This window comes from Rhinopithecus roxellana, chromosome 9, assembly GCF_007565055.1.
Source record: "Rhinopithecus roxellana isolate Shanxi Qingling chromosome 9, ASM756505v1, whole genome shotgun sequence".
In the NCBI taxonomy this organism is placed as follows: Eukaryota; Metazoa; Chordata; class Mammalia; order Primates; family Cercopithecidae; genus Rhinopithecus; species Rhinopithecus roxellana.
In genome coordinates, this window is record NC_044557.1 from 128620151 (window position 1) to 128632536 (window position 12386).

General features: G+C 45.0%; 1 protein-coding gene across 1 annotated transcript; it reads left to right on the forward strand.

The window, feature by feature from the left end:
- Positions 1-807: 807 nt before the first annotated feature.
- On the forward strand, positions 808-9365 carry DEFB1 (defensin beta 1). The gene is made up of 2 exons (XM_010381386.2): positions 808-963; positions 9131-9365. Exons 1-2 carry the CDS (start codon positions 903-905, stop codon positions 9274-9276), a joined length of 207 nt encoding a protein of 68 aa, XP_010379688.1. The 5' UTR covers positions 808-902; the 3' UTR covers positions 9277-9365.
- The last annotated feature ends 3021 nt before the right edge of the window (positions 9366-12386 follow it).

A 12386-nucleotide genomic window follows, 5' to 3' on the forward strand; every position in this document is an offset into this window, starting at 1 on the left:
CCTTCCTTGGTCAGCAAGAGCCAGCATCTGCTGCTTGAAAATAAGCCACGGAGACATCAGGAAAGCTGCTCACAGAATTACAATGAAAATCAGTGATAAATGAAATGTTTCTTAAATCTTTAGAATCAAGGAAAACCTGAGGGATACTTGGAGAGTCGCTAGCAGCACCCCAGTCTGGCAGTTGCAGCTCTGCAGGGTGGGCCCAGGCTGGACCAGACCCTCGACCTCCAAGGGCCACACTGGGGGCCCACTTTCTGAGGAGTACCCTTTGGAAACATCCCAAGAACACGTCTAGAGGGAAAAGAGGAAGTTTGATCCATCGAGGAGAGTGTTCTGTGGAAGGGGAGAAATGAGAAGGTAGCCTTGGCCAGAAGAAGAAACTTCATTACAACAAGCTCTGCTTTTGCAAGGGAAGAGGGTGAAGTTTGAGGTTATCTTGCAGGAAGACAATCAAATTAAAGAGACCAACACCAGCTTAGAGCCAGGTGGCCCCGTCCTCAGAGCTTCCCTGTGGCTTTCCTCCATGTGATCCAGAAGGAGGGATTCCAGTGTGAACTGCCTTTTCCAGAAACCCCATCAGAACTGCCTAACCTAGAAAACCAAACAGGAGGAGCTGGCACCAAACAGGAGGGCTCCAGGGCGAAAGCTAAATCCAGCGGCAGCCAGATGGAGACAACGTGCCATGTGACTGCCAACTGCTCAGGGCAAATGACACCAGGGGTTAGTGATTAGAAGTTCACCCTTGATTGTGGCACCTCCCTTCAGTTCCGTCGACGAGGTTGTGCAATCCACCAGTCCTATAAATACAGCGACACTCCAGCCTCTGGAAGCCTCTGTCAGCTCAGCCTCCAAAGGAGCCACTCCTCCGTTCCTGAAATCCTGGGTGCTGCCTGCCAGGCGCCATGAGAACTTCCTACCTTTTGCTGTTTACTCTCTGCTTACTCTTGTCTGAGATGGCCTCAGGTAAGCTCTAGCTAGAGTTTCCCATCCCCAGGACTGGGGACACTGGGGATGATGTGACTGTCAGACGGCTGCCTCCGTGTCCCAAGGGAGGAGGGACAAGCAGCAGGAAAGCATTCTGTGGTTGAGTGGGCTGCAGTTGGCAGAAGGCAGCAGGCAAGCCCTGCCAAGCCTTCAGGGTCTGTGAGCAGCCAGGGAGTGAGCATGGCAGGGTCATGGAGCTTGTCACAGGCAGCTGCCTGCATCCTTGTCCTGGACATGTAGACAGCATTCTATGTAGATGAGATTGCTGCTCCCCCTGCAAGACGGCTCCCCACACTGAGAGGCCAGCTTCCTGTGCAGAGAGAAGGGCTGGCCCCATCCTCTGCCCAGGTCACTGGGTGCAGCCTCCTGGGGTGCCCTAGTACAGGTGAGGTGCTCCCGCCCCACCCACCAGGCCAGCTCAGCCAGTGCCTTGGACTCACCTCGTGTGCAGGCAGGGAGGATCCACAGGCGGTCCTCTCCCTCGCCTGAGAAATGCATCCACATTCTCCAGGCTAGGGGTCTCCCCAGTCAATAGGAGGGGGCTTCCTGTGAGCCAGGTGGATGTCAGCTTCTCTGGGCCAAAGCAGCCATGACCCTGACATGATGGTGGGACGCTGCAGGAGGAATCAGGGACATGTTTTATCCCAGCCCTATCCCTCGCTCACACAAGTCACATGGTGCTAAGCCTTGGTTTATTCATCTGCAGAATGAGGGGCTGGGACAGATGACCCTAAAAGCACTCCAGTTCGGACAGCCTCTGTAAGATCCTATTGTAAGTTTCTCTAGGCCATCACTTTATCCAACAGATAGGCCTAATTTACTCTAATTATGCCTCAGTTTTTCCATCTGAAAGCTGAGTACGAAAGCGTTCTAAATGCAGAACTTTTCATGCTGCCAGTTGCTGCCGTGTGTTTTTTTGGTTTTGGATTTCTGGGTTTTGTTTTGTTTTGTTTTGTTTTGTTGTTTGTTTGTTTTGAGACAGGGTCTCACTCTGTCACCCAGGTGGGAGTGCAGTGGTTTGATCTCACCTCACTGTAGCCTCTGCCTCCTGAGCTCAAGCCATCCTCCCACCTCAGCCTCCCAAGAAACTGCAACTACAGGCATGCACCACCACACCTGGCTAATTTTTTTATTTTTATTTTTTGGTAGAGATAAGGTCTCACTGTGTTGCCCAGGCTGGTCTCAAACTCCTGAGCTGAAGCGATCCTCCTACTTCAGACTCCCAAAGTTCTGGGATTATAAGCATGAGCCACTCCACCAAGCCTACCATGTTGTTTTTTTTTTTTTTCTTGTTTTGTTTTGGTTTTGAGACAGAGTCTCGCTCTGTTGCCCAGGCTGGAGTGCAGTGGCACAATCTCAGCTCACTGCAACCTCCGCCTCCCGGGTTCAAGCAATTCTCCTGTCTCAACCTCCTGAGTAGCTGAGATTACAGGTACATGCCACCAAGCCTGGTTAATTTTTGTATTTTTTAGTAGAGATGGGGTTTCACCATGTTGGTCATGCTGGTCTTGAACTCCTGACCTCATGATCTGCCCGCCTCAGCCTCCCAAAGTGCTGGGATTATAGGTGTGACCCACCGTGCTCAGCTCATGTTTTTTTTTTAAAGAATAGAAAATATTACTTCATGCCATGTAGTAAAAGTAGATGCTGTTTAATTATACCCTTATTTCAGTTTGGGGTGTGTGCATATGTTTTTTACTGAGTAGCAGTGAGAAATTTCTGGTTCAGTCCAGACTCAAAAGAGTTTGAAAGACACTGTGTTAACATAAACAATGTTTGTTTTCAGTCTGTTATATCTAAGTTGAATTATGAGAAGCCAGTCTCGAGCCTTCCCAGTCACAACTCCCTCCTTCCCCCAAGAATAATCACTCACTTGACTTTTATGGTGATAACTTTTCGTATTCTTTATATTTTTACTACACTGATATTCAGGTTGAATAGTACAGCTTGGTTTGTGTACACATTTCTACTGGCCAGTAGGTGCCCCTTATGCCTCTCTATTTCTACATGCTGGAAAGGATCATAAGATATGCATATATTCAATTGCATTGGACAATGCCAAACTGTTTTCCAAAATTGTTTACACCAACTTGCACTCCCACAAGCAGTGAATAAGAGTTCTTCTTGCTCTGTATCCTTGCCAACATTTGATAACATCAATTATTTTTAAATTTTAGCCACCTGGTGAGTGTAGCAATAGCTCATTGGAGTTTTAATTTGCACTTCCCTGATAAATAATAAGCTGGGCCTTTTTATATATAGTTACGGGCAACTGAGTTACTTTTTGTAAAATGTCTGTCTTTTGCCTGTGTTTTCTAACAGATTATCTGTCTTTTCTTACTGATCTGTAGTTCTTTATGTAGTTTGTATGCAAGTCTTTTGTCAATTATATACATTACAAGTATCTTCTCTTGCTTTGTGTTTCGGTTTTTCACTCTCTTAGTGGAAACTTTCCTGGAACAGAGGCTTTCATCATGATTTCAGTGTAGTCGAATGTGTCACGTCTTTGTCCCTAAGGTTACTGCACTTTGGATCTTGTTTAAGAAGACTTTTTTTACATCAAAGACATGAAGATAGTCCCCAGTATTGTATTCTAAAAGCTTATCTTTTTTCTTTTTACATTTAGGCTTATAATCCATCTGGCAATGGGATGTTTGTGTGTGTGTATCTGTGCGTGCGTGTGTGTGTCTTCGGTATAAAGTAAGGGTCAAGTTTTTTTTTCTTTTCTTTTTTTTTTTTTTTTTACCCAATATGAATATCTGATTGTCCAGAACCAACTATTTTTTTTGAGACTGGGTCTCGCTCTGTCACCCAGACTGGAGTGCAGTGGCGCGATCTTGGGTAACCGCAACCTCTGCCTCCCGGATTCAAGAGACTTTCCTGCCTCAGACTCCTGAGTAGCTGGGATTATAGGTGTCCGCCACCATACCTGGCTAATTTCTGTATTTTTAGTAGAGACCAGGTTTCACCATGTTGGCCAGGCTGGTCTCACACACCTGAACTCAAGTTATCTGCCTGCCTCTGCCTCCCAAAGTGCTGGGATTACAGCCATGAGCCAACATGCCCAGCCCAGAACCAACTGTTGATAAGACTATTTTTCCCCACTATTCTGCTGAGCCACTACTATTCTACATCAGTTCTCCATGTAGGCATGAGCCTCTTTCTATGCTCTTTATCTTATTCCATGTGGACATTTTTCCGTCTTTGTGCCATCAGCACACTGCCTTACTTACTTAAATCTATAATTAGTCTTGAAATACAGTGAAGCAAGATCTCCCACCTTTTTCCAAATGTGTCTTGGCTATTCTTGGCCCTTTGAATTTCCAAATAAAGTTCAGAATCAGCTTGTCAAATTAGAACCTCTGGGGATTCCCATGGTATTTGGTTGAACCAGAAGATTAATTTTTTTAAAAAGTAATCTTCAAGGCCGGGCGCGGTGGCTCAAGCCTGTAATCCCAGCACTTTGGGAGGCCGAGACGGGCGGATCACAAGGTCAGGAGATCGAGACCATCCTGGCTAACCCGGTGAAACCCCGTCTCTACTAAAAAATACAAAAAACTAGCCGGGCGAGGTGGTGGGCGCCTGTAGTCCCAGCTACTCGGGAGGCTGAGGCAGGAGGATGGCGTAAACCCGGGAGGCGGAGCTTGCAGTGAGCGGAGATCCAGCCACTGCACTCCAGCCTGGGTGACAGAGCAAGACTCCGTCTCAAAAATAAATAAATAAATAAATAAATAAATAAATAAATAAGTAATCTTCAAATGTTTAAACAGAGCATGTCCACTCATTTAGGTCTTCTTTATTTCAAAATGTTTTATGCCTTCATAATAACCTTTTTTATGTTGGTAGGATGCGATGCTCCTGCTTTTGTTTCTGTCCTTCTCTCAAATCTTGACCTAGTAATTCTTTACTGCTGGTTCTCTGATCCCTACAAAGTGCACGTGCGTGTGTGTGTGTGTGTGTGTGTGTGTGTGTGTGTGAGATATTCTAGCTGTTCCTTTTGGGCTGCCTGGTCCACAATTATTGGAAAACAAAAACCTTCAGAAGCCTTTAGATTACACAAACATCTCTTAAGAAGCATGTAACAGAAACAGACACGTGCACAGTGAAATCTAACACACGGGGGAAGGCAAATGTCATGAAAAAAATGGTAAAGGCAAGTGCTTTTAAAAGGCCCCTAGACTGAAAGTAGCATAGACTGCTCCAGCAGGAAGGAACTTTAATATTCCAGACCAAAGTTTCTAAAAGTATGGCCTCTGGACCAGAAGCTTCAGTGTCACCTGGGAGCTTGTTTTAAAATGCAAAGTATCAGCCCCACCCCAGACCCACTCAGATGCTGAGGCTTGGAATATGATCTTGTCATCCAGGTAATGAGCATAGTACCCCACAGCTAATTTTCCTCACTCCCCTCCCTCCCTTCCCCTCTGGTAGCCCCCAGTGTCTCAGTGTTTAGCCCCCACTTATAACTGAGAATATGTGATATTTGGCTTTCTTTTCCTGTGTAAATTTGCTTAGGATATTGGCCTCCAGCTGCATCCGTGTTGCTGCTAAGGACATACTTTCATTCTTTTTTATGGCTGTATAGTCTCCTCTATTTTAAATTTGAGAAGCTGGGGGCCTAGAAATGTTGAGTGGTTTGCAAAAGATCACACAGTAGATTAGTTGTAGAACACAAAATGTAACCAAAGTACCCTGACACTAATTTTGCTGCAATTCCTTTTGTGTCCCATAATGTACTATATCCTGGAAGGTAATGCCAGAAATTAGTTCTGGTTATGCACCATGACACCACAGTCAACCAGCAGCGTGGTGAAGTGGATTGAGAACTGAAGTGAGGTCAAGAGGCATCCATTCTGGTCTTGGGTTGGTCTTTGACCAGCTACATGCTCTGGGGACATCACTGGACTCTCTGTTCCTTCATCTGGGGAGAGGATCACAGAGAAGTTGAAGTAATTGAGCTCTGAAGTCCATCTTGGCTCTAAAAAGCTACACCCATATTAAATTTGGGCCTCCTCTGCTTATTCAGCATATACAGCGTACCTTTACCTTAGAGAAAAGCCTCCACGTTGGGCACCAGATGAAGGGGTGGCCTGCCCCTCCACACCTGTGGGTGCTTCTCGTTAGGTGGAACGAGAGACTTGAGAAAAAGAATAACACACAGAGACAAAGTATAGAGAAAGAAAAGCAGGGCCTAGAGGACCCGTGCTGTGCTTACAGAGGACCCACGCCGGCACCGGTCCCTGAGTTCCCTCAGTATTTATTGCTCAAAAGATAAGGGAGTAAATCAGCAGTAAGACATACAGATACACGGAGATGTTCCATTTACCCAGGGACGGGCAGGAGACAGATGTTTTTCTTCTACTGAGATTTAAGAGAATGGTACTGACCTGCAACCACAAGCAGGCTTTAAGCATTTGCCTAACAAAGTACATTCCTTACAGCCCAAAATCTTTTCAACCTTAATTACCACAGCGATGTCTCTAGCAAGGACAGGATTGGGGGTGGAGTCACAGATTAACGGCATCTCAAATACAGAGCCAAATGGAGTCTCTTAAATTTACTTCTTTCTATTATAAACACAGTAACAAGCTGACCTCTCTTTTCCCCACAATTCAGCATATATATATACCCAACAATCTGATTACTGAAAAGAACAATCAAGAACAAGGATGTGCAGACCTTCACAATTTCAAAGTGCTTTCAAATGTATATGCTCAATCTCAACAGATAATCACTTGGAGAGGTTCCATCTTGCAGTGTGGGTTGGAGTAGGCATCCTCTAAGTATCTTTCCAGCAGAGAGCCTCCAGTACAGGGAGACTAAAGCAGAAAGTGGATAATCTGGCAGAGTCTAGATGGTCTTGATCTTACTTGAGGCCAAAATTGTGGTGAGATTATTAAAACATAGTACAATCCCAGACAGTATCATTAGGAATCAACCAGAGAAAAAGAATATAGCTGGCAATCAGGAGACTGTGTTTTGTGTGAACAAAGGAGTGGCCTTGGCCCAAGACGCCTCCCTGAGTAATGGGATGGGAGAGCCGAAGTGTCTCTCAGTTCTCTTCCATCTCCACAGCAACACAAAAAAATTATTCTTTTCTCATTGTCCTCAGTGCCTGGTTTCTGGACACTTCCCAAACCTCTTCACCCTCCTGTGGATGTTGAAGTTGGCCAATAGACTTCCCAACGTTTGAAGCCTGGTATCAATACAGGGTCCCTTCTATTGAAATCAAGTTCAATAGCACGTTTTGCGGTGGTAAAAGGACTCTATATCTGTTGTTCGATGAATGCAGCACCACATAGTGGTGAATACTCGCAACGCGGAAAGGGTGATTTCAATGAACTTCAGTGAGAACAGCCACAGGGACCATGTGGCAGCCATATTGGTCAGTGCTGCTTTGCAGTGAACAAAATGAGAGAAATGAAGCCTTTTCTGGCCTTGGTTGGTGGGACACATTGGAGGAACTCTGTATTGATACCAGGCTTCAAACATTAGGAAGTCTATTGGTCAACTTAAACACATCCACAGGAGAGTGAAGAGGTTTGGGAAGGGCCCAGAAACCAGACATTGAGGACAATGAGAAAACAAGAGTTTTTCAAAAGTGGAATTACTGGCCTGGCGCAGTGGCTCACGCCTGTAATCCCAGCACTTTGGGAGGCCAAGGCGAGTGGATCACGAGGTCAGACACCTCCTGGCTAACACAGTGAAACCCCGTCTCTACTAAAAATACAAAAAATTAGCCAGGCATGGTGGCAGGTGCCTACAGTCCCAGCTACTCAGGAGGCTGAGGCAGGAGAATGGCATGAACCTGGGAGGTGGAGCTTGCAGTGAGCCAAGATCACGCCATTGCACCCCAGCCTGGGCGACACAGTAAGACTCCATCTCAAAAAAAAAAAAAAAAAAAAAGTGGAATTACTGCAAAAGCAGAAAAATAGCCACTGGCTGGAAGTTACTGACAGGACAATTTCCATCGGTGTGAAAGCCATCTTTCCAACAGAGATCTGCGACATTAGAATGTCCTGTCTCCTAGGGTGATGATGGCCTCTTGTATTAGTCTGCTCAGCCTACCAGGTTTATGGTTTAAACCGCCCATAAACAGACTGGGCAGTTTTACAACAGAAATGTATTTCCTCACAGTCCTGGAGGCTGGAATTCTGAGATCAAGGTGCCAGCAGGGTTGGCTTCTTCTCAGGTCTCTCTCCTTGGCTGGTAGATGGCCACCTCCTCCCTGGGTCCTCACATGGTCCTTCCTCTGTGTGTGTCTGTCCCAATCTCTTCTTATAAGGATGCAAGTCGTATGGATCAGAGCACACCCCAATGACCGTGTTTAACCTGAATCATCTCTTTAAAGTTTCTCTCTCCATATACAATCACCTTCTAAGGCACTGGCTAGGGCTTCAACACAGGAATTTTTTTTCCTAGGGGACACAGTTCAGTCCAAAACGCCTACCAATGAAGGCATGCAAAATGATGGCCTGCTGGTCCCTGGCCAGGAATATCACAGGCGACTGTTCCCTGTTGCATGGAATAGAAACCTAGTCCAGAATACTGCTTCTATTTATGAGATCTGGGATACTGGGAGAAGGGCAAAATAAATTCCAAGTAGAAAAAAAACTATGAAGGCTTTAGAGAGTAACCATAATTTCAGCCTGACGTGAAAGGATCCTCGATTTCAGCTGAAATAGTGATGTGGGAAGTGGGGGAGCTGGGATTCAATGCAGAGGGAACAGTGTAACTGAAGGCATGGAAGGAGGGAAGTTTAGGCTATGTTTGGAGAGTAGCACCTGCTTGCACATTTCTAAAACACAGGATGTGTTTGGGCTGTGGTGAGACAAGGTGGAAAACTTATTTGGAAAATAACTTGAATTCCCTGCACACCTCAAATCTCTCAGCATAAGAAAACCCCACTCAGAACCCCACTGTTCGTTCCTTGGCTTGTATTTGGCCACAGCTGGCATAGCCCCTGACTGAGTAAGCTCTTCAGACACCTCATTTCATGAGTAGCCCCAAAGATCAATCATGTGCAAATTTCTGGAAGAGAAGACTCTCCAGTGTTTTGCAGAGTTATTTGTTCTGCTTTCACGAGATGTTCTCAAATCGTTGCAGCTACAAGCCATGAGTCTGAAGTGTCTGTGTTCCCTCCTTACAGGGGATAACTTTCTCACAGGTCTTGGCCACAGATCTGACCATTACAACTGCGTCAGGAGTGGAGGGCAATGTCTCTATTCCGCCTGCCCAATCTATACCAAAATTCAAGGCACCTGTTACCACGGGAAGGCCAAGTGCTGCAAGTGAGCTGGGAGTGACCAGAAGAAAGGACGCAGAAGTGAAATGGACTTTTTATAAGCACTCTTTTAATAAAGGAAAATTGTTTTTGAAGTATACCTCCTTTGGGCCAAAACGCATCTTGTGTCTCAATTGGAAGAGGTAAAGAAGCAGGGGGTTAGAGTGCATGGGTTGGAATGTGTGACAGGTCGAACCAAAAAGCCTGCCGGGAACAGAGGAATGATGACGTAGGCTTGAGTGATGTCACCTCCACTGTGTTTGATGCGCAAACCAACACGTGACTGATTCTTGTTGTTGTTGTTGAGATGGTGTTTCACTCTTGTCGCCCAGGCTGAAGTGCAGTGGCACAATCTCAGCTCACTGCAACCTCTGCCTCCCAGGCTCAAACAGCTCTCCTGCTTCAGCCTCCTAAGTAGTTGAGATTAGAGGTACCTGCCATCACACTCGGCTAATTTGGGGGGTTTATTTTTGTTTTTAGTAAAGACAGGGTTTCACCATGTTGGCCAGGCTGGTCTCGAACTCCTAACTACAGGTGATCCACCCGCCTTGGCCTCCCAAAATGCAAAAGTGCTGGGATTACAGGCATGAGCCACCACGCCGGTCCCAACACGTGACTGATTCTCAGTGTCCACATAATTCAGAGGTCTTAGCAGTCTGCTCAGTGAAATAGTCCATTGGCAGAACCCAGAACTTCCATTTTTTCTCCTTTCTGGTCTTAGGGCAGTGTGTTGGTTAACTTTAGCATTTGAGAATCTCCAAGACTACTTGGAGAAATGGCAGCCTCCAAGGCTGGAACATAAGATGTACAAAAGAAGCTGAGTTATTTTGTTGTGTTAGAAAGAAGACCTCTCAAAGACTGAGGGGTCACACCAAAAGAACACCAGCTCCAAACTGAAGGGGAGCCCACTGGCCACAGATGAGACATTTTTCCTAATTGCAGCAACTAATGATGACAACTGATGGATGCACACAAGTATATAAACATCCATGAGTTCATAATGACAATTAAATAGTTTCATTTATAATTAGAGCTTGTTACAGCACCAACTTATCACTCCAGAAATTTCTTCTGCATTTGCAGTACAAACTGTGTTTTAGGGTGAACAACAGTTAAGGAAATGCCTTTTTCATAGAATTTCCCCAACTAATAAATGAAGAAGGGATGATAGAATAACAAAATCACCATATTGCAACCCTGAATGAAATTATAGGTCTAAAGCAACCACCAATGGACTGTTTTAGAACCATTTGGTGAAAAGCTTGGCAGGGAATTTGATAAGCGAGGGTTAAGGGCATACTTGATCATCACTCTTACCCTCCCTAAAACTGAGACAACCAGACATTAATGGATTTCCTGTTGTGATGTAATAAGAATTACACAGCACCATGCATGAACTATTCTTGCCCAAAGAAATGGAACCTGAAACTAATTGAGTTTCTAGCTCTAACTACTAGTTTACGGAAAATACAGGACTTCCGGAAGCAAGCGAAACAACAGCACAGGAAGCAATCTGTCAAGTCCAGAGTGTGAGACATTCTACAGGAAAAATAACCTTGTTTCTCCAAGAAACCAATGCCATGATGAAAAAGAAAGACAGAAAAGAGACAACACAGCCAGCATGTGGCCTTGTTTGGCCCCTATATTGAACTGTCTTCCTGGCCAGGCATGGTGGCTCACAACTGTAATCCCAGCATTTTGGGAGGCCAAGGAGGGTGGATCACCTGAGGTCAGGGGTTCAAGACCAGCCTGGCCAACATGGCAAAACCCCGTCTCTACTGCAAAAAAAAAAAAAAAAAAAAAAAAAAAAAAAAGCCAGTTGTGGTGGCTATTTTCCCATTAAATAGGTGGGCACCTATAATCCCAGCTACTTGGGAGGCTGAAGGCAGGAGAATTGTTTGAGCCCAGGTGGTTGCAGTGAGGTACAATTGTGCCATTGCACTCCGTTCCAGCCTGGGCAACAGAGCGAGACTCTGTCTAAAAAAAAAAAACACACAGTCCTCCTGTATCAATGGACCCAGATTAGTGGCCAGTAAGAGTTTAAACCGCAAATCTACTGCCAGTGGTTGCCACATGGGATTAGATGGTGATGTCAGTGGCTCAGCACATGGGTTGGCAAATATTTCTAAGGGGCCAGATAATAAATATTTCAATTCTGTGAGTCATATCCCATCTGTCGCAAGTACTCAACTCTGCCAGTGCAGAGTGAAAGAATCCTTGCCTGACACCCAAGTAAATGGGAGTGGCTGTGCTTCGATAAAACTGTGTTCAAAAGAACAGGCAGCAAGCCAGATTCGGCCAAGGGTCATCGTTTTCCAACCTCTGGTTTAGGGGATAGAACTGATTCTGTCCAATGTTTAGAATGAGAACTTCCATGAAAATGGATATTTCTAGTTAACTCCCAATATACATACACTTGTTCATGGCTGCTTTCTTCTGAAAATACATGAAGTATCCAAAATATTGAAAAATAATAGTTTTTAAAATCATCACAATAAAAGGCTTGGGAGAAATACCTATTGCCCTGCCTTTATCTCCTCTGTTAGATCACAGACTGATGGTAATTTATGAACAAAAGCTACCTGAGGCTTTTTTATTAGTAGTCCCAAATCTTGGAAGACAACAGGTTTTTAAAAGAAGTTTAGTGAGCTGTTGAGTGGGTGCCCCTTTGTTCTGTTCCAGACAGGCCTGAAAGCTGATTCACTAACTTCTTGAACCATTCACATTTTGATCAAGGTTGTTTTACACCACGGAAGCCTAAGAACCCACAAATATCAGCAGAAAAATATACTGTTGTCACAATCAGTCAAAATATGCTGTTGTCACAAAACAGTGCTTAACAAAAGCTGCTCAAAACACTACTCTTCCAATCAAATCTACTATTGGCCTGTTTTTCCCAGTATACTTCCCCAGTCCGAGTTGGCACATAAACTTTTTTTTTAGCATTGCACTCATTGAGTATATATACCATTTTGATTCCTGCTGTTTCTGTACACACAGTGCCCTGGTAGCTTCATCTCATCCACCGTGGTTGTCTTTAAGGACCACACAAGGCTGGGCCCACCCTATTCACCATGGGGGCAGCCTGGAGTTCTCTCTTCTCTCTTAGTTGCATCCATCT

Coding starts and splice junctions, on each gene's coding strand:
- DEFB1 (XM_010381386.2), top strand. CDS start 903: ATGAGAACTTCCTACCTTTTGCTGTTTACTCTCTGCTTACTCTTGTCT. Junction 964..9,130: donor CTTGTCTGAGATGGCCTCAG/GTAAGCTCTAGC, acceptor CCCTCCTTACAG/GGGATAACTTTCTCACAGGT.